This window comes from Salvia hispanica, chromosome 5, assembly GCF_023119035.1.
Source record: "Salvia hispanica cultivar TCC Black 2014 chromosome 5, UniMelb_Shisp_WGS_1.0, whole genome shotgun sequence".
NCBI classification, from domain to species: Eukaryota; Viridiplantae; Streptophyta; class Magnoliopsida; order Lamiales; family Lamiaceae; genus Salvia; species Salvia hispanica.
The window spans coordinates 8,336,322-8,357,521 of record NC_062969.1 but is presented as its reverse complement, the minus strand read 5'-3'; the positions used below and the strand labels follow the sequence as shown (position 1 = coordinate 8,357,521).

The window sequence follows — 21,200 nt, the reverse complement described above, 5'->3', positions numbered from 1 at the left end:
ACAAGTTTCATACATATAAGATCTAGAAAATATATATGTATAAAAAGTGAAATCAGAATAAAAGTGAAACATGCATACTAAACATGACTTAGTATATTAATAATTTAGTTGAAAATTAATTAAGTCGAAAATAGAACATTGATGAACATACCAAGGGAGTCCCCAACGGTAAAAGTTTTGCCCCTTGCCAAGTTGACGCTGTTGTCCCAACCGGTGGAGTCGCCGACGATGTGCGTAGTCTGCCCGTACACCGCCGGAGATATCACAAGCACAAAGAGGAGCGCAATGGCTCTACCTATTTTCATTTTACTATATTTTTTTTGTTCGTTCGGTCATTAGTGAGACATATCAGTGGGGTGGTAATTACAAGCTAATGGGAAAAGTGGAAAGTGGTTATTTAAGCAGTGGAGGAGTATTTAGGTAGTGGCGAATCTAAAATCAATTCAATTTATTTTAATTTTATTGGTTAGTTCCACTTAATTATACGCTTAGCTAAAAAATAACGCAAAATGAATTTAATAAATCAAATGACACAAAACTAAAAGTCGGGCGTCTTACTGTGATATTACTCTTTAAACTTCCTTTGTAATTTAAAAATGACTATAATTATCATATAAACAAAAATAATTTCCAATGACATTTATGTAAATATATTGAAAACTTCTTTTTTATATATCGTATAGATTCGGTGAAAACTTATTAAACAAATAAGAAAACACAGAATTGGAACAATGTTTTGCAGTTAACCCATGACAATTCAATTATTCAAGTGTCTAAATATTGTATAAACAAATGAAAAGAAAAAAAAATCCAGTTTACAAAACGTGCTATATAAATGTCGCAGAGGCGTGTCACCCCACAATTATTTCCACGCGACGCATCTCTACACCCACACATAAAAAGGCTTCAAATAGTAAAAATAAAAATAAAATGATTTATCAAAATTGGAAAATCTCAACAGCTAACATCGGAGAGCTGAAGTTGAAAAATACAAAAATGCGATGAAAAGAAATCCAAAAATTCCCCACACTCTATCTGAACTTTCATCAAGCACATTCTGTTAGTGCTAAATTTTCACACAAATTTCGCCCAGGAATCCGTAATCATTCTCCACTACTATGGCCTCCGCCACCTCGCCGTCGCTGTTTTTCCCTTCATCTTTGAGCTCAACGCCCCAAAGGCAGAACAGCTTATTACCTTCCTCTTCGTCTTGTTTCTTCACCGGTGGGGCCCCAATGTGGGGCAACAGGACACTTCTGCAAGTTTCTGCCTCATCTGCCGCTCAATCGAACAAGAGAATGGCTGCTCGAAGGTTTGGGAGAGCGGTTGTGGTTGCTGCCGCTGATTATTATTCCACTCTGGGAGTTCCGAAGTCTGCTAATAGCAAGGAAATTAAGGCTGCTTATAGGAAGCTAGCTAGACAGGTACCTCGATACAGTTTTTTCTCAAAATAGGTGAATATAGCATAATGTTCCCAAAATGGTGTCGGGTTAAATTATTGGTGTGTGGCAGATTTTGTGATGTTATGTGATTGTTTGAAGGCCTTTGTTGTTCTGTGTAGGTTGATCGTGATAATACCTATTGAATTACATTCTAGATAACTTGTTCGTTTAGGAATTGTAAAATTGTTATTGTTTAGAAGTTAATCATTAGTATTTAGGAATTGATAATGATCATTTTCTGTTTGGTCTTTTAGTTTCATCCCGATGTCAACAAAGAACCCGGAGCAACTGATAAATTCAAGGAGATCAGTGCGGCATATGAGGTAAGCATATGAGGAGACAAGAATGTATGCTGAATATTCAGCATGATTGACTGATTGGTAGTCGTTTTGCTGTGAAGTCACTTATACCGAGTTGTTGGGAGTTTTGATTGTTACAGTTAGAGTGGCATACAGTTGTCGGAACCCTATTATTCTGATTTTTGAGATTCGTGATCACAACCAACATTTCATGTGATTGAGTCAGAATTGTTGAAACGACCTTTCAGCATTACATGGCCCTCCATTTTATGTGGTTAATAACTTTTGTTTCTGTTCAATCATTGATCAAGCAAGCAATCAAAGTTTAATCTGGTCAATGTCAACCATTTAATCATGTTTGTATGGCGATCAGATCACAGCTGGGTGTCTCTGTGTTCATATAGGGAGTGACCTCCAATGAAATGAGGTCACTTTTCCGGTTGAAGTATTCTCTGATTATGTATCTGTGTGCCTCAAAATGTATTTCTAAATTTACTTGCATTTTCCTGTAGAAGCTCTGTTACTGGTATGCACTTATTACATCTTTCGTTGCAACACTATCTGCATCTTTGTCTCTATATTGCCTTTTTAGCTTCTTTGGTTGCTTTACTGAATTATTATTTAATGTCTCCTTTAGTCACTGTGCAGCTTTGTATCTCAAATTGTTATCAAGTTATTAGGGTATCCCTGTCTTCTGCTTCTTTTTTTGGCTGCCCTGCTTGAGACTTACATTACTCAGCACTGCAGTCTTTCTGATATTTATTTAATGAAGTCCTAAATATTTGCTGATGTTGAAAAATCAAGATTCCCATGGTTGTTGAAGAGTATGTTGGATAGTTCTCACATGCTGTATGTGTACATTTATTATTTTGAGAATCCTGAAGTACAATATTGTCAGGTACTATCAGATGACAAAAAAAGAGCTTTATACGATCAATATGGTGAAGCTGGAGTGAAGAGTGCTGTAGGGGGAGGTGGTGGTTACACGGTATTTCCAATTTTATGTAGTCTTTGCCTCCTCCTCTGTTTTCTTCCGTTTTTGCTCTTTGTGTTTGCGTGTGCATGCTATTTCGTGGTTAGTTTATTATAAGATTTAGAAGAAAGAGTTATGGACAACGGATAAAACACACCTTATGGGTGCACTAAAGATGCCATAGGAAAATGTGCTTCAAATTAACAGCTAACTTGTTTGGGAAATTTTTGGGTTTTCCCCCGCCCCCTCAAATCAACCCATTTTCCTGATGACTAATATTAGTCATTTTCTTAACTTCTTTCATTCCCTTGAAAAAATTCAAATACTGATGTAGGGCTGTTATAAGGTTGTAATACAAAGCTTGATGTTATGTATGCTAAAGATAACTTTATACATGTAAAATCTTCAAGACAACTGTTTATTAGCTAAATTATATAGATTTTTTAAGCATGTGATAGTTATCATTAGTGACTTGTGCTAGTGACTTGTAATGTCGGGATATAATGGCTTATGTTGTGCTGTTGTACATGTCTTTCCCATAGGCTACAAACCCATTTGATCTATTTGAAGCATTTTTTGGGCCTAGTATGGGTGGATTCCCTGGAATGGATGGAGGTGGATTTGGAACATCACGTCGTAGTACTGTTTCCAAAGGTGAAGATCTCCGGTGAGTCAAATTTGAGCATATTGTTCTTTGACATGCCTGTCAATTGTCATCTTCAATTTTTCATTAATGACCAAATTAATCTCTCCTTCTTGTCTATAAATATAAGAAGGTTTGCATAGTTACTCAGGTGAGGTTGGATCTTACTTAACTTCTAATTTGGGGATATTTCGGCCAAGATATCTTCTGCTGCAATCATTTTGTGTTAAGTGAATTTAGCCTCATCAAGCTAACTTATTACTGAAAATGGATTTTAGTTATGACATGGTATTGGAATTTACTGCGGCTATCTTTGGAGCTGAGAAAGAGTTTGAGCTGTCCCATCTTGAAACATGTGACGTTTGTGCTGGCACCGGAGCAAAAGTAGGCTCCAAAATGAGAATTTGCTCGACATGTGGTGGCAGAGGTCAAGTCATGAGAACTGAGCAAACACCTTTTGGCATGTTTTCCCAGGTGCTTGTTTATATAGTCTGTTAAAAGGTCATTTCCATGGTTGTGAGTTCAATTCTTGCCTAAAGGTTATATGCTTCAATTTATTTGTAGTGATTACGTTTCATTTTTATTAGCCACTTCATCCTCATTAAATTAACAAAAATGCATTTTCATGATGAAATATGGATTAACTTAGGTTTCTATATGCCCAAATTGTGGTGGGGATGGTGAAATGATATCTGAATCCTGTCGTAAATGTTCTGGTGCTGGCCGTATACGAATTAGAAAAGATATTAAAGTCAAAATCCCTCCTGGAGTGAGCAAGGGCAGTATTCTTAGAGTTGCAGGAGAGGGTGATGCAGGACCAAAAGGGTATGCGATACACTGTTCTTGTCATTGTTCTCAATAATATGATTTCTCTAGTTAACCCAACTGATGAAGTGTTTTACTCGAAATATCTGTCATGTTAAACTGGTTAACTGTAGGAAACCAGGTGACCCTGAAGGCATTTGCATAAGAAATACTCTTGTGAGAATTAATCACAGGATATTCTATCATAACCAGTCCATGAGATAGAGTCATGTATTTGGTATGTTGGCAGCATAGACGTTCATTTCTCTAGTTGCTGCTTCCGAAGATGCAGGCTAAAAGTTGAAGCCTGTTAATAACAAATCTATTCTCAAGCGGCCTTAATAAATGTCTAAATTGTCCAATTTTTAAGTGCACATATCAGTTACGACTAGAAGTATTCAGAAGCTCTGCAATGTGATAATGTCTTTGGAGCTCTTGTTTCAAAAGTAAATTTGTGGCTACTCATCATCTAAACTTGACATATTTTAACCATAAAGGGGATTGAGAGAATTATTGAACTTGTTCACTTAATAGTTGTGGGGCAGAATGCAGAGTGCTTTTTCAGGGGAAAAAGGGGGAGAGGTAGTTGTATGGGTATGCAAATATGGTGCTTATAAATTTGAGATTTTTATGTTGCATAGTTGTTATAAACTTGTTTGATACATGTTCTTCTTTGTTGTATATAGCTGATGTAAAGTATAATCCATGAAACACTAGGAGTTATCACTTCCTGATGCTTCACTTCTTTACAGGGGGGCACCTGGAGATCTCTTTGTGTATCTTGACATCGAAGAGATACCTGAGATTCAAAGAGATGGCATAAATCTCCTTTCTACCGTTCAAATCAGCTATCTGGAGGCCATATTAGGAACTGTTACAAAGGTACACCTACTCTTGGATCTTGATCATATTTCCATGTATTTTCACAGGCTCATTAATTTCAATTTTCAACTTACTTGCATTTATACGTTCTAATAAGAATGTCTCAGCCTAGATAGAATAATGCTAAATTCATTTATAATGTTTAATTTTTTTAAGGAAACTTAGCATATCCTAAAGCCTAAAATCACCAACTGTAGCAATCAGTTTGTATTACTTGAAGAACTCAAAGTATGTGTTTAGGTATCTCTTACAAGTCATGAAATATGAAGTATTTATGTACTGCGTGCTGTCAAAATTTTACTTCCTAAAGTTTCTAATGTAGGCTTTAGAGTTTAGACATCTGTTGGTGGCTTTTTGAATCCTTCTAACTTCCTTAATAGTAGTATCTTAAACTGCTTTTGGAAATATTTTACTATTCTTAAAGTCTTATGACGTTTCTTAAAACCTTTCACCTCTCTGATGTCTGGTTATTTCCAATTCTTTAGTACATGTATGAGCTCATCTTTTGTCAGTTGTTAATGAAAAACTATAATTCTACAAGTTTACCTTTGCACACTGCATTTATATATCTGCTCCATCAGTGTCTATAACCTATATCTGCAGTAGCCATTCCTCTCAATGTCAACAAGTTTAAATAGTAAGCAATCTTCATAATCTTACTAAAATAACCATAGGGAATTCTTATATGTGGAATGTTGGCATAGAAGGCCAGATAAACTGGATTTTATTGAGTTTTCGTATGTGCAGTTTAACCACAAGAACGAAAGGAAGGACAAAGTAAACTATACAAACTTGATTTCCTTATCAAGAAAAAATATGTAACTTTTGTTACATGGCATTGTGAAAAACTACGGAAACACCTGTATTCTAAATTATTTGTTGAGTTGCCTGCAGATTGTATGGAGCTCTTCTTTGTGACTAGGTTATGTTTTGCTGTGAAATATTCATGATATGTACTCTGTGTCAACATGACAATGATGCCTGGTATCTGAAACAGGTAAAGACGGTTGAAGGAATGACAGATCTGCAGATTCCTCCAGGAACTCAACCTGGAGATGTACTGGTCTTGGCAAGAAAAGGTGCTCCTAAATTGAACAGGCCATCTATACGTGGCGACCATCTTTTTACCGTTAAAGTTAACATACCAAAACGCATCAGGTAAGCCAAAGGCCTTTCACTTTTATATTCCAAATATATCTGTTGTAGCTTAAAAATTTGCTACTTGTTAAATAGTTGCAGAAAGTCTCATTTTGTTTGACGTACCTAATTAATCTTTTTTGTGTACCATTGCTATATGATTATACAATTTAGTCTATCCCTTAAATTGGAATTTGAATAAATCATCGTTTTATGTCCAATAGTTCCTACTATATGGATGTTCTTTTTAATATTAATCTGTTGCCACCTGTTTCTGGTGTTGCACTGCTGGAGTTATAATGTGTCAGTTTCTGATGTTGCACTGCTAGAGTTAGAAGTAACCTTTTCCTTCCTGCATCCAACCAACTCTTTCAATTTGATTTGATATCATGGTAGTGCTGTTAGCACCGAGCAATATTATTATAAGTATGATGTTACAAAGAAGAGGATTAAATAAATAATCTAGTTGTCCCCATTTTCATGCATATTGAAACAAGGAAATTCATCAAGAAGTATTTGTTCGTTGAGTGGTAGACAGGATTCATATCTCATCAGCATGTCAAATTAATTCTAATCTTATCTTTTTGTAATGATTGATTATTTCTTCATGAACTTCATTAGAATTAATATACTTTGTATCCGTCTTCAGTGCAAAAGAACGTGAACTACTTGAGGAGCTTGCTGCTCTTGGCAGCGCCCCTGCAAGCCGTACAAGAACTCGCCCAAAAGTTCAACAACCTGGTGAGCACCAACATTCAGCTGGCTATGGCTATTGAAGTCTTGTAAATTTGTGGCTAAACCTAGTTAGTTTTTTCAATTTTATCACCTAGACTATTGTGTGCAAGTTTCCCTACATTATTGTCATGCTGGGAGGTTGTGGGTCTTATTTGGGGACTTGTTATTTTCGTATTGCATTGCAAATTAGAACAGGGTTACAGACACGAGAGTATGCGGAAGTGGAACTGAAATTGCAGTTTTACATCTAATACTGAAGCCTGATCTTGTATCTGCATTGCAGATGAAAGTACAGAAGTTGAAACGAGTCCAACCACGGAAAAGGAAAATGAATCAGAAAATGAAAGTGACGTATGGAAGCAGTTGAAAGATCTTGCTGGGTACATTCTATTTTCCTGTTGTTTTCCTACAAATTTTTGCTGGAAATATTGAGCTATCATCGAACTTAATTACATCACTCATGTCCATAAAGCATATAACTCATGCAAATAGGAAGCTCCCAACTCAAAGTTTGAGATTTATCTTTTTCTTGGTGATCCCATTACATGGATAGAAATTACAGTTGTTGATTTTATATTACGTATGTGCAATGGAGACTGAGTTTACATATTTCTCAAAAGGCACGCCAACTTCTCCATGCCGATGCAGTTTGAAATTGACATGATAATTCTTATAGTATTTCTTTAGAGATGAAGTTTGAGATTATTCTTGAGCATTATATTGATAACATTATCGTGCTCTTTCTTACTTTGAATGTTCCTATCACTGCCATCGCACTTTATTTGTCTGCACAGCTTCGCTTAGAGGATAATACTTTGATTGCAGGTCTATTGCTAATGGAGCAATAAAGTGGTTTAAGGACAACTTATAACTCTACATACGGGTCTCAGTCATCCACGACGAACACTGCAGCTTAGGCACGCTGGCTGTTTCTCGGACTACAATCGTTACGCAGATTTCATGGCACATTTTGCGCTTCCAGCAATTGAATGCTCTTCAGATTAGCTGAGAAATTTGAATTATAATCCATTGTGATTTTTTTTCACAATTTTTCCCTATGCTGTAAATTGTAGCATGAGTTAATATTCTTACTGCAGAGTGACCTCACTTTAATTCTTTTGTATGGCTGTGAATCATGTTAATCAGTGATGGAAAACATTAGTTAGAAATGTTGCCAAAATAACATGAATTTTCTTCCATCTTTCTACTACCTCATTAGTCATTAAGATAGTTGTGGTTTTTGTCTTTCAAATTGCATTTGGTTCAATGCTATTACTATTCATTGTAGTATGAGAATTCCGATTTGTGGGCAGATATGAATGGAGTAAATACAATAATATAAATCTTCTCATAATATTTAAATACGGCTGAATCTGATATCTTATCTAGATATTGAGATACGGATGTTTGTTATACTTGTCATATAGAGTTTTGGATATTAAATCATTCTAGATAAAAATCTAAGATTGAAAAACTAGACACAAAAGTTTGGGGATTAATCATAAAAGAGTAAAGGCCAAATGTGGTCCCTAACATATGATCATTTTATCAATTTGGTCCTTAACATTATCATTTTGATTATTTGGTCTTTCACAAATAAACCCGAACCCGAATCAGTCCTCACTTAACAGAACCGTAAATTAATAGACGGTGATTGCAATTTGACTATATTAAATTACTAATGGTAATTAATTATACCTAATTATAATTCTTAATTCCTATTAAATTACAAATTATTCATTTCATTTTGCAATTGATACTATCTTTTTTCCAATTTTGCTCATAGGAAAAGAATTATAATTAGGTATAATTAATCACCATTAGTAATTTAATATAGTAAAATTGCGGTCATCGTCTATTTTTTGACGGTTATGTTAAGTGAGGACCGAATCGGGTCCGAGTTTATTTGTGAGGGACCAAATAATAAAAAAGATAATGTTAAGGACCACATTTGACCTTTACTCATTATAAAATCTCAGAGTTTGGGGATTCGATGACAAAACCTATTTGTGTATTTATAGAACATATTCTAAAATTTGAGATTTAATTAATACTATATATTTAATAGAATTTCTGAAATAAAAAAGTTGGATTCATCGAGTTGACATGCGTTGTTACCTTTTCACTATATATTTAATAGAATTTCTGAAATAAAAAAGTTGGATTCATCGAGTTGACATGCGTTGTTACCTTTTACTACTATGAATTGATGATGATGCAAGGAATATTACCTTACAAAATCAACGGCTACGATCAGATTAATATAAACCAAAATTAGATCAGACGGCTAAAATTTGTACACAAAAGTATTTCCTTAATTAGTGGACTAAGAATTAGGTTTATATATATGTCGCCCAAACTCCAAAGAGGCCGCCTTGCAAAGTCCATTAGGGTTTATCAGCCCATCCTCTTTCCCCCCTCCCCCTCTCCCACTACAGAGCTCGTAAAACCCTTAACCCCGGAGCTTCACAGCGGCGGAGACTCTCGCTGCGTCGCTGAAGTAAGTGTTTCTCAACATCACTTATCGCGTTTTTGAATTCTCCTCTCTCAATTTCGACCGATAGTGAAGTTTTTTTCTGCCTTTTTATCTTGTTTGTATTCTTACCCTATCTCTATTCGTGTGATGATTGGGGATGAATTAGGGTATCTGGAATTTGTGTTGATTTTGTGTGTTCAAGTTTGATTTTTTATGGTAATGTTGTTTGGTTTGATGATCATGTGTACTGAATCGAATTATTGCCTCCACTGCGTTAAATTGGATGTGTTTTATCCGTATAACGTGTAGTCTTTTGTATGTTTATGTGGTTTCGCTTGTATTATGTTAAAAATCTGAGAGCTTGATATTTAAATGTTATGGTAGTGTTTTCTTTGTATTTGATGAACACGGCTACTATCATAATGTTCTTGTAGATGTGACAATGTAATTACTTTACATTGTTTCCTGTTTATGCATCATTCTGAAGTAATTTGTTTAGGCGTATGCCATAATATTTTACCTAAATGCCTAAGCGTATCTTTTATCTGTTCAGTATATTAGTGGTTAGTTTTATGAATGATTTCCGGGTGGTATTTACTTTAGTAGAATCATAGTATTAGCATTTTAATGGTTTATTAATTTTGAGTAAATAGCTCATTCTTCCACAACTTATTGGAGAGTTGCTTGCTGAGTTTTGGATAGAAAATATACAGAACTTTTTAGCAATGTAATGCAACCTTTTATAATCTGAGATCATCATTAGTTTCTACATGTGATATTCTTGTTAACATTCTGATGATTGACAATATTAAGCCTTAACTACAATTGGAACAGTTATTGTGTTAGTGGCATTCTATTACTTAGGACTCTTGAGCAGTACTGGCTTACTTTATCTGGTTTGTGCGATCAAGATATGCATCAATCATTTATGCTTTATATTTACTATTGTAGGCATTTCCTTGATTCAAAAACACGTATGGTTGACTAATGACCCTCCTTGATTTTATATGATTGCAGGATGTATGAAATGGATATATCTATTGATCAAAGTGCTTTCCCCAATGCAGATGCCCAGCCGAATAAACGAAGGAGGAAAAAGTCCATGGTTTGGGATCACTTCACAATTGAAACTATAAATCCTGATTGTGTCAGGGCGTTCTGCAACCAGTGCAGAAAATCATTTGCTTATATATCAGGCGCAAAGCTAGCTGGAACCAGTCATCTAAAGCGTCATATTTCTTTGGGAATCTGCCCTGTTGGGCGTAGTAAGAAGGAGAAAGATCAAATGATTTCACATGTTCCACCCCCTGTGAATTTCACTAACATACCAAGAAAACGTTGCCGTGCTTCAAATGGAGTCCCGAGTACTTACTTCGACGGTGATAGCTGCAGCTACGACCTTGCAAAAATGATAATTCAGCATGATTATCCACTTGATATGGTTCAACAATCTGGTTTTGTGGATTTTACAAGGAGTCTTCAACCTCAGTTTAATATTCCTAGCGTGAACCTATTGCAAGAGCAGATTATGGGCATATACTTGAGAGAGAAGCAAAAGCTTATGGACCTTCTTTGTGGAATTCCAGGACGTCTAAACCTCACAGTAAACTTATGTACGTCAGATCAGAGTGTAGCTTATGTACTGGTAACAGGTCACTTTACCGATCATGATTGGAAGTTGCAAAGAAGGATCTTCAATGCTATTGCTGTACAGTCTCCTGATTCTGCAACAGCCTTTATGCATGCTGTTGCTGCTTGCTTGGGTGATTGGGGCATTCAGGACAAGTTATTTACTATCACTCTCAACCTCAGTCATGCTACTCCAAGTGCTAGAGAAACTATTAGAAATATGCTACCTGTCAAGAACACCATTATTCTCAAAGGTCAGCTGTTGATTAACCATTGCTATGCACGTACGATGATGAGTCTGGCTCAAGATTCTCTATATTCCATGAGGGAAACTGTTCAGAAAGTACGGCAGAGTGTGAAGTATGTGAAAACGTCAGATGATAACGAAAAAAGATTTAACAAACTGAGACAAGATCTTCAAGTTCCCAGTACAAAGAGCTTGATGATTGATGATTTGACCCAATGGAATACCACCTACCAAATGTTGGTGGCTGCTTCTGAACTGAAGGAGGTATTTTCTAATCTGGATGCTTATGATCCAGATTACAAGTTGTCTGTGTCCTGGGATGAATGGCGACAGGTGGAAACACTCTGCTCGTACTTGAAGATGTTTTATGAGGCAGCGAACATACTAAACTCCCCTGTTTACCCAACAACTAACTCATTCTTTGATGTTGTGTGGAAAATGTATCTTAAACTTAAGCATGATGCTGAGAGCCAGGATTTCTTTGAAAGCATGCTGACAAGACCACTGCTGGATATGTTTACCAAATTCTGGGATGATTGCAACCTTGTTCTTGCAATTGCAGTTGTTATGGATCCAAGGTTCAAGATGAAGGTTGTGGACTTCAGCTTCTCCAGGATATTTGGTGATGATGCCGACTCTCAAATCAAGGTTGTCGATCAGGGTCTGCATGATCTGTATCTTGATTATGTTATGCTGTCCCTTCATTGCCCTATCATAGAAGGTGACAATGAGCATCTGGTGAAAGAAGAGGTGGTATCTGAAGATATTCTTTGTGATGATGATGATGATGGCCTGTCTGATTTCTATGTCGACATCTCAGAAATCATGGGCGAAGCACATGTCAAGTCTGAGATAGACCAGTACCTTGAGGAATCAGTTCTTCCCCGTGTGCAAGATTTTGATGTATTAGGATGGTGGAGAGTGAATAGGGAACGGTATCCTACTCTGTCGAAGCTTGCTTCCGACGTGCTATCTATTCCGGTCTCGACTGTCCCTCCAGAATCAGTGTTCGATTCAGGGGAGAGGAAGATGGATAGCCACTTGAGTTCCTTGAGACCTAAAACCGTTCAGGCCCTCGTGTGTGCAAAAGATTGGCTTCAGCATCCGCAAACACTACCTAATGAAGTATTTCCCTCTCACACTTTTGTTAAAACAGAAGTATAACGCTTTTTATTGCACACTCATTTTTTGTAGAGTTTTTTTTGCTAGGCTTTAGCTAATATTCTTTGTTCTTGATGATATAAAGAAGAATATTTTCCCCCCTTACCGTTTAGCCATGTTTCAATTTTGCACATCTGTCTATACACTTTTCTTCTATCTATGAAGTAGTAATTGTTTTTATTAAAGTGATACTATTGTTTAAGAGTTGTAACATAAATATAGTGATATAATATTTACCTAAAGAGTACTATGTGATAAGTTATGAACGTGTAAAGTCCTTTGGTCATACTCTCTAATCCACAACTACTATTATTCATGAATATCTGGAGCTATAAAATGTTATGTAACTAAACTCTTGATCATTTTACGCACATAGTACTTGCCACACAACTAATTCATTAAACTCAATGGGATAACCAACATTATTGAAGATAAATTTCGATAACGGTATTAAAATTTTCAACAATCCTATTCCTAACAATCGGCTAGAATAGAAACCATATACTTTTATGATTGAGTTTTTGGGTAATTTTATTGCTTGAAATCTTTAATTGCAGCTTATGATTCATGCTATTTCAACTATGAATCGTACATAAAAATGTACATATTTACATGTCTTTTCTCGTGAGCACTTGCTCGGAACGATGACAAAAGCTATGTGTTTCTTGCCATAAAAAAGAAACAACGTATATTGCATAATTATTGACTCTATGAGAAATCAAAATTTTAAAACAAACATTTTAATTAGATTTTGTTTCTCCCTCACCAAATGCGTTTTGGTAGGATGAGGTGCACTTTATGGCCTGAATTTTGGAGTGATTTATAAAAATATAAAAATAGCCTTTAAGAAATACAGAAAAATACTTTGAACTTTAATAAAAGTTATAAAAACAATTTGAATTTTTTTTTTTTTAAAAAAAAAAAAAAAAAAAACAATTCTTAGCAACGTGGATCATATGCTTTGGAGCAAAGCTTGCTTGGTCGCTATCCATGACCATTCAACAAAGGTTAGAGTTTTCATGTGGAGAGTCCTCTTAAATTTGCCCTGAGCTGATAAATTTATGATTATACATATATATCTACTAGTATGTTTTATGTAGGGATTGTAGGTTCAATGGAGCATAATCAGACATTTTTGGTAGACCTCATGGTTTTTCGACATTGTTCATGATCCTTTTATTTTTTCTACCCAATATTTATGTTTTACGAAGAGCTCCAGAGTTTGCGCCATAAACTACCATTGTTGATATGGATCTGAACAAATAAAAACAAATTTTAAAATTAAAATTAAACTTAACTGTTAGTCATTCGACCGAGAAGATTTATAATGATTTATGACTTTGACGATGAATTTATATTTAGTGGTGTTAGACTCTTACGTTAGGGCGAGAATTGTCTTTTTGAATTAATCAATTTTCACGTTCAATTTATCATATTTCTCATAGAATTACAAATATATTATACATATATGAGCAGCAACAAATAATTATTTCAGATATTATAACACTAAATGACACGAAAATGTCCACAACAATTATTTATGGTAACTTCAAAGGTAAATTTGTGTGCTTATGATTTTTGTATTTAAATAGTCGAAAACCTTGAATTTACGGCATTACAGACACAGTGGTCCTTTCCATATAATAAATGTTATCTTATCCCTATTCATACATTCCTTGCTTGCTGCACTTATTTTGGAGACAATTTCAAATGTTTTTGAAAGTTTAAACACTGCATCCAATTAAAACCAACTATCCCAATTATTAAATACTACTACTACTACTTGAAAATTGGCGCCTTTCTTCATTTTTTGCAATTACTATCCTAAACCCTTCAATCAATATTATCTTGCATTTCATGACAAATTATTTTTGTAAGGGCAGACTGGCAGTACCATGGTGACATCTAATCATTTTTAGAATTAATTAATTAAAATTTTTTACCACATCCAAATGATATATCACTATACAATCATACAAAGTGGAAAATATATTAGTAAATCGCATACATACATACAGTTAATAACCACTATATAAAGTGAAAGCTACCTTGGTGGAATTGAATCCAAAATCTCTTGTTGTTGCCTCAGTTTTATCACGGCCTTTATAACTTATTAAATTTGTAATTAAGTACATATTATGCCTTGTATTTGTGAAATATGGTTGTTAGTCCGACACAATCAATGATCATGTCCAAAGTTTATCTTTCATTATATTTGTATCTTGCCTTGTATATACCCCATCAATATACAATACACATAGTAGCAAATTATCATCATACGCAACTATACTCGCTCTCATTGAACTTTTTGTTGCTCTAAAGCGAAGGTCTTGTCCTCTCTTTTTTTGGCCTAAAGTAAAGGTCTTCCACGCACATAGTGTCACAATGTCAATAGGTAATGCACTTTGCAATACACAGCATAATCCATATATGTGTGCATACAAGTTAGTAATAATTTGTCGTTTTGAACAATATATCAAACTAACAAATCCGTGTGACGATTTATTTATTTATAATTATTATTAAATCTAGTAATATCAGAATTTATTAAGTACTCCATACCACAACAAAGAACATTGAATGATACAATTAAATTAGTCATATTAATTCTTGGCTGTCTAAGCCCAGATAGAAATTAAATAAAGCACATTAATGAATAACCAAAATTGGAAATGCCACACAAAAATTTAAACCGACATGATCTTCTTTATACTACTAAAACCCAAACAAAATGGAACATAAAAACCTTATTTAAGCTCTTCTAAAACTACAAATCACACAACACTACTAATAGTCTAATACTCATCAACTAAAAAAACAGGATCAATTAATAGGCGAATGGAGTGGAAACAGAGGCAGCAGCTCAGGCGGGTCGGATCCTGGCGGAGTGCCAAACGGGTTCGGGTGCAAATAAAAGCCCTTCTCCGCAATGGCCCTCTCTTCCTCGTCGCTCGGAGTCGCCGGGCTCCCCGCGTACTCCAGCGTGGAAACCGGCGACTCCATCACCGCGCCGAGCTTGATCTTCAGCTTTCTCACGGTTGTCCTTCTCTCGAAGGCGGCCGAGTCACGGCTGGCGCCGGTTAGCCTTTGGACGACTTCCCGGAATGTTTCCGGGTCGGTTTGGACGAATGTGGTGTCCGGGTCGTGGAATATGGATCGGTGGGAGGAATGGTTGGGAGAAGAGGCAGCCATTGTAGAGAAAAGAGAGAGAGTGTTTTGGAGAGATGAAAATGGTGGCATTTCATTCTTCATTTATATCCTTCATGTTATAATATACATTGAAATAGTTATATTATTAATAGTAAATACCATATACTATAGCAACAAACTACGAAACGTAACACTAAATTTCTTTACCATTTAGTAGTACTAATTTTTAAGTCTCTATTGTTATTTTATTATATTTCGTTGGTAGCTATGATTTGCAACATGTATTCACATTGGGTTAATGTATTTTGATTTACTAAGAAAAAATCTACAGGAGTTATTGATACTGGGATTCACATATTTTTTCACATGTGTAAAAGTAATATGCAAATATGGTAGCATATCATATATTACTTGATTTACAATTAGTTTGCGTGGGTAACTAAAGTTTGACATTATGAGTCATGACAAATAAAAAACTCTCTTTGCTAAAGAACTCTCTTTTAAATAACTATCTTCTAAAAAAAAGTGTTTTAAGATTTGTTATATGACTATTTAATTAATCAATAAGCGTGTCTTTGAGTTGGTCACAACTATTTAATTGAAAATGATGTCTATTTTGATAAAATGCAATTTATACGGATGGTTAACCGCAAATTGTTAATATGAACTAATTAAAATAATGCCATGTTTTCTCCAAAAAGTCCCCACCAAATTAACTTTTCTCTTAAAAGTCTGACTTTGGGCCGTTGTAGTTGTATTGAAGTTAAGTTGGTCAAATGCTTTGGAAAGAAAGATGTAGTCTAATACAAAGACTTATTAATTAGTACTTAAAACTAGAGTAACACATGTCTATTTATCAACATTAAGTTATTAACTTATTATAGTTTCACCTACTCAACAATTTGGCATTTGTATTAGACTACACCATTCATTTCCAAATCGTTTAGACCAACTTAAATGCAAATACAATTAAAAAGGCCCAATTTTAGACTTCCAATGCAAATAAAAGTAGCTTTCAACGTTTACATATTCAATCCAAAACTGTACTTAAAAAAAACAGTAGTATATATAAGTAGAATCACCACAGCTGAATAATTCACAATTTAACACAATCCAAATTTCTGCAGGCTTTAGTAATGCATGTGTTTTTGTTGTGTTCAAAAACAGGAAAATGAAGGAATCCAAGTCAACAATCTTATTACATATTGCTTCGAAAAACCTAAAGAATCCAGCATCAGAAAGATTCTATTACATTTCAACTTACAGGGAAAGATCAGCCAAATCGAAGGTTCTGGAAACAGCTTTGCACCACGACTCGACCTTCTTCTTTCTCACTTGCTCCTCTATAACTGGACGGAATGTGGTGTCTTTCTTCATCTTCTCCCCCGGAGAGAATATCTGCTCCTCCGTCCACACTCCCACGGCTAGTCCAGCAGCGTAGGCCGCTCCAAGAGCTGTTGTCTCTATATCAGCCGGCCTGACTACAGGATTGCCTAACAAGTCAGCCTGCAAATGACCAACATGTCAATTTGGTGCAATGCAGCGTTCAAGCAATGTATTGCTCGTTAAGTTGATGAACGAGAGGACAAGAAACGGCTCTAATGAAACATGGCTATGATGAGTTAGTATACACTATATAGCATAGCATAGAGCATTCAAGATGTTGTTTGGTGTGATGTAGCTCGTATATTCACAAGCTCATTTAGATGATCAACGAAGCAAAGCTAGTGTAGCAGTAGCACAGAGTATTCAATATGTGATTTGAGGTAATGCAGCCTTCTGTCGCTGTAGCTTGTGTTTCTCTAAGCTTGTTTAGTTGACGAACGAGAGCACAAGCAACGCTCCAATAATATACGGCTGTGAAGAGTTAGTATATTGTACTCCAATAGCATAGCATGGAGCATTCAAGTCTCAAAATGTCATTTTGTGTGATGTAGCTAGTGGATGTCTAAGCTCGTTTGGATGATCAACGAAGCAACGGTCCAATGAAACGCAATCATAATGAGCTAGAATACAACATGGCATAGAGAATATAGATGGAGAAAGAAAATCAGACCTGAATTTGCATTAGTAGGTTGTTTACAGTGGCGCCACCATCGACTCTGAGCAAAAACTCCCCCTTCTCTTTCTTGACCTCTCCCTTCTCGTCTGCATCCTTGTGCATCGAGTCCAACACATCCTTCACCTGAAAACACATGCTCTCGAGCACAGCACGAGCAATGTGGGATTTGTTAGTAAACCTTGTGATGCCAATGCAAACTCCTCTGGCATCATCGCGCCACCAAGGGGCGAACAGTCCATTAAAAGCTGGCACGAAATAAACCCCTCCAGACGATTCAACCTGCATCGCCAACTCCTCAATCTCACCAGCACTCTTGATGATGCCGAGGCTGTCTCTCAGCCACTGAACGGCAGCACCAGCAATGGCTATCGAGCCCTCCAAAGCATAATTGGCCGGGGCTTTAGGCCCAAGCTTGTAAGAAAGAGTGCTCAACAGGCCATGATTCGATTGTATGATCTCTTCACCAGTGTTCAACAGTATGAACGCCCCCGTCCCATACGTGCTTTTAGCTTCACCTTTACGACAAGCTTGTCCCACCATCGCTGCGTGCTGATCACCGAGGCATCCAGCAATTGGGATCCCTGCAATAGGCCATCCTTTGCCTATATTACCTATTACCTCAGCATTACTGACAATTTTAGATAAGATTTCTGAAGGAATCCCAAGAGTATTCAGAATCTTCTCGTCCCATTCGAGTGTTTTCAAGTTCATCAACATAGTTCTCGAGGCATTAGAGACATCAGTGATGTGGAGACCACCTTCTTTCCCTCCAGTCAAGTTCCAAATCAACCAAGTGTCGATTGTTCCAAACAACAAGTCTCCTTTTTTCATGGCCCCCTTCACAGAATCGACATTTTCCAACAGCCATAACAGCTTCAGTGCACTGAAATATGTGCTTATTGGCAAACCACATTGTTCAACAAAATGAGTTCTACCACCAGATAACTCCTTTTCCAATTTTCTGAACAAAAATATCAACAAGAATCATACATTTTGATGAGAACTCAATACTTGCATAAACAAATCAAGCATAACACCCTTACAAAATCCATAACCAAACGAAATTTTATTGAATAGAAAGCTAAACAAACCCCAGGAGATGCAAAACCGAACTCCAACGGGAAAAACACCGTGAAAGGAAATAGAGTAATCGTCTAAGTTACAATACGAGTAAAGAATCTTACCAAACATCAACTAACACTATTAACTCATACCAGCTTTAGATCAATATACACTTAACAGGTAAATTCAAGGTACAAACACAACCAAATTTAGTTACAGAAAATTCAAGAATGAGGCATGAATAGTTCATAGAAGCCAAAAAGAATCAAGAGGGAGAGGAGAGACCTGCAGATGGAAGTGGTTCGGGCATCCATCCAAACAATAGCATTGTAAAGAGGCAATCCAGTGGATTTGCTCCAAACCACAGATGTCTCTCTCTGATTGGTCAATCCAATTGCTTTCAATCCGCTATCAACATTGTGCCCAGCAGCAGTGGCTTTGTCAACAGCTTTTGCAACACATACTCTCACACTCTCAAGAATCTCCATTGGATCATGCTCCACCCATCTACCAATACAACAAAGTCACACATCCAATCATAAACCCACTGCCTATTACTATTGATCATATATACACATACACATACACACACGCACAGTTTTACACTCCAATGATTTCATGAGATGACTAATCACGCAGTTGAAATACACAAACACCCACGAAAAAAGATTGAATCTTTCTTTCACATAAATAACGAATTTCAAGAACATGCTGAATATTTCATGTAGGGAGGAGAAAAAAGCAGAGTCATATTGTGTATTGATTCATACCCTGATTGTGGATAGAACTGAGTGAATTCAACTTGGTGAGATCCAACGGATTTAGCAGAGCGATCATAGATTATGAATCTTGTGCTGGTTGTGCCTTGATCTATTGAACCAATAAACACTTCTTCCCCTGACATTTTTCCTGAAACTTTTTCTCCTTAGAATTTTGGTGTTGAAATGATGAAAACGGAGCAAATGAGATGATGTGGAAAAAGTCAACCTATTGGAATGCCTTGTGATTTGTTTCGGTTACTATCATACTCATATCTATTTTTTCAATTATCTTAGAAAAGGCAACCAACTTTTTTATTTAAATTAAATTACAATAGTTCAAAAAAGTTAGATAAATCATAAATCTATAGGTTAGTAGCAACAAAAATAAAGAATTATATTATTATAGTACTGATTGATACCAGAATCTAGACTCCATTAGTCCATTCGATATACAGTACTTTGTGCATAAAAAATCTCATGTTTCTAACATATTTATCAAAACAAATCCTATTCTGTTTAATTGAATAACTTTTCTTTTCTTAATTTTTTTTTCTCTTTCTCTTTCTCTTTTATTTTATTAATTTGTATTAATTAAAATTCATGTTATGCACAAATGAAATTACTATTTTTGTTGACAGATGAAATATTATTCCACCAAAATGTGAACTATTAATAAATTTTCCATTATAGCAGTACTTCTCTTCGGTCCATAAACTATTCACCTAATTATTTTAGTACGTACGTTAATAAATTGCTTTAATATATTGAGTGAAATGAAGATGTCATTTTTACGCAAGCAATTTTGGACTGTTTAATTTTATTGAATATTTGTTATTAACTTTCGATTCAGAAAGCAGATCATTTAAATAAAATAAATTAAAGGTATAATAATTAAGGCAAATTAATTTTAAAAGGGCACTCAAAGTGACTAAATAGTACTAGGAGGAAAAGCTATAAGTTTAAAATGAAACTTCATTTTCCAACCAAAAAACTCTACATGCATTTATTATGATCTAGCTCTAGCTAACAAAAACCACAATAAATGTACAAAATTAATGAAGCAATGAGTGATCACAAGGCAAGTGGCAAATTATTTTATTTTTTAAAAAAATATAAACATTTAATTTAACATGAGTTTTAATATATAATTAGTAAAATAAAAAAAATAATTAAAAAAAAAAAAATATTATTAGTGGAACATGATCTCACCTCATTAGGGATAAAGGAATTTCTAAATTAGAAAGTTCATTATTTTTCGTACTTTTCAAAGTAAGAGCATGCACAATAGTGGACTAACTTCTGCCCTGGCCACCGGCTAGCGGCTCGGACGTGGCGTTAGTCCACTATTGCGTCAGGCTAACGCGACGGACGAGCGATCGGCTCGTCCACTATTTTTTTTCTATAATATCCTATTTTCATTTCATTTTTTTTCTATGTTTTTTTTCTCTAATTCATTTCGTTGTTTATGTCTTTTGGTGTGTTCTTTTTTTTTTTGCGAGAGCTAGGGCATTGGCAAGGCTATTGCTATTCTTTTGCTAGGCTTTTGTTTAGTTAGTCTAGTGCTAAACCGTGGAAATGACATAATGATAGACATAAATAGTTTTTGATCAGGCTATTACTGCTATATTTTTTTTCCTTCATGGACAGAGAAAGTATTTTGCTTTTATGCATTGAATTAGATATTGCACCCATTTGCAAAACAATATGACATGCTTTGTAATATTCATTTATTTTCTA

The 21,200-nt window shown here is 35.4% G+C and overlaps 4 protein-coding genes across 6 annotated transcripts; 2 read left to right on the top strand and 2 right to left on the bottom strand.

Annotated features, from left to right (window-relative positions):
* The first annotated feature begins 950 nt into the window (after window positions 1-950).
* Window positions 951-8,116, top strand: LOC125190160 (chaperone protein DnaJ). Of its 2 annotated transcripts, none has more exons than XM_048087371.1 (11): window positions 951-1,424; window positions 1,697-1,765; window positions 2,640-2,729; window positions 3,257-3,381; window positions 3,636-3,831; window positions 4,007-4,182; window positions 4,914-5,043; window positions 6,041-6,201; window positions 6,830-6,921; window positions 7,199-7,295; window positions 7,799-8,116. In XM_048087371.1, exons 1-11 carry the CDS (start codon window positions 1,119-1,121, stop codon window positions 7,830-7,832), a joined length of 1,476 nt encoding a protein of 491 aa, XP_047943328.1. In that variant the 5' UTR covers window positions 951-1,118; the 3' UTR covers window positions 7,833-8,116. The 2 variants fall into 2 exon arrangements, with proteins under 2 accessions (XP_047943328.1, XP_047943327.1); XM_048087370.1 differs by having other exon boundaries at window positions 952-1,424; window positions 7,741-8,116.
* A 1,179-nt stretch (window positions 8,117-9,295) lies between these two features.
* LOC125190635 (zinc finger BED domain-containing protein DAYSLEEPER-like) lies at window positions 9,296-12,533 on the top strand. 2 transcript variants are annotated; one of them, XM_048087984.1, is made up of 2 exons: window positions 9,296-9,415; window positions 10,409-12,533. In XM_048087984.1, the coding sequence occupies exon 2, from the start codon at window positions 10,410-10,412 to the stop codon at window positions 12,429-12,431; it is 2,022 nt and encodes a 673-aa protein (XP_047943941.1). In that variant the 5' UTR covers window positions 9,296-9,415; window position 10,409; the 3' UTR covers window positions 12,432-12,533. The 2 variants fall into 2 exon arrangements, with proteins under 2 accessions (XP_047943941.1, XP_047943943.1); XM_048087986.1 differs by having other exon boundaries at window positions 9,303-9,415; window positions 10,459-12,533.
* Window positions 12,534-15,087: 2,554 nt separating this feature from the next.
* LOC125191123 (VQ motif-containing protein 11) lies at window positions 15,088-15,653 on the bottom strand. Its single transcript, XM_048088593.1, has one exon. It carries the CDS (start codon window positions 15,618-15,620, stop codon window positions 15,252-15,254), a length of 369 nt encoding a protein of 122 aa, XP_047944550.1. The 5' UTR covers window positions 15,621-15,653; the 3' UTR covers window positions 15,088-15,251.
* Window positions 15,654-16,625: 972 nt separating this feature from the next.
* LOC125188838 (glycerol kinase) lies at window positions 16,626-19,705 on the bottom strand. Its single transcript, XM_048085898.1, has 4 exons — window positions 19,473-19,705; window positions 18,988-19,209; window positions 17,635-18,601; window positions 16,626-17,084 (listed from the first exon to the last, which is right to left on the bottom strand). Exons 1-4 carry the CDS (start codon window positions 19,604-19,606, stop codon window positions 16,839-16,841), a joined length of 1,569 nt encoding a protein of 522 aa, XP_047941855.1. The 5' UTR covers window positions 19,607-19,705; the 3' UTR covers window positions 16,626-16,838.
* Window positions 19,706-21,200: the final 1,495 nt, after the last annotated feature.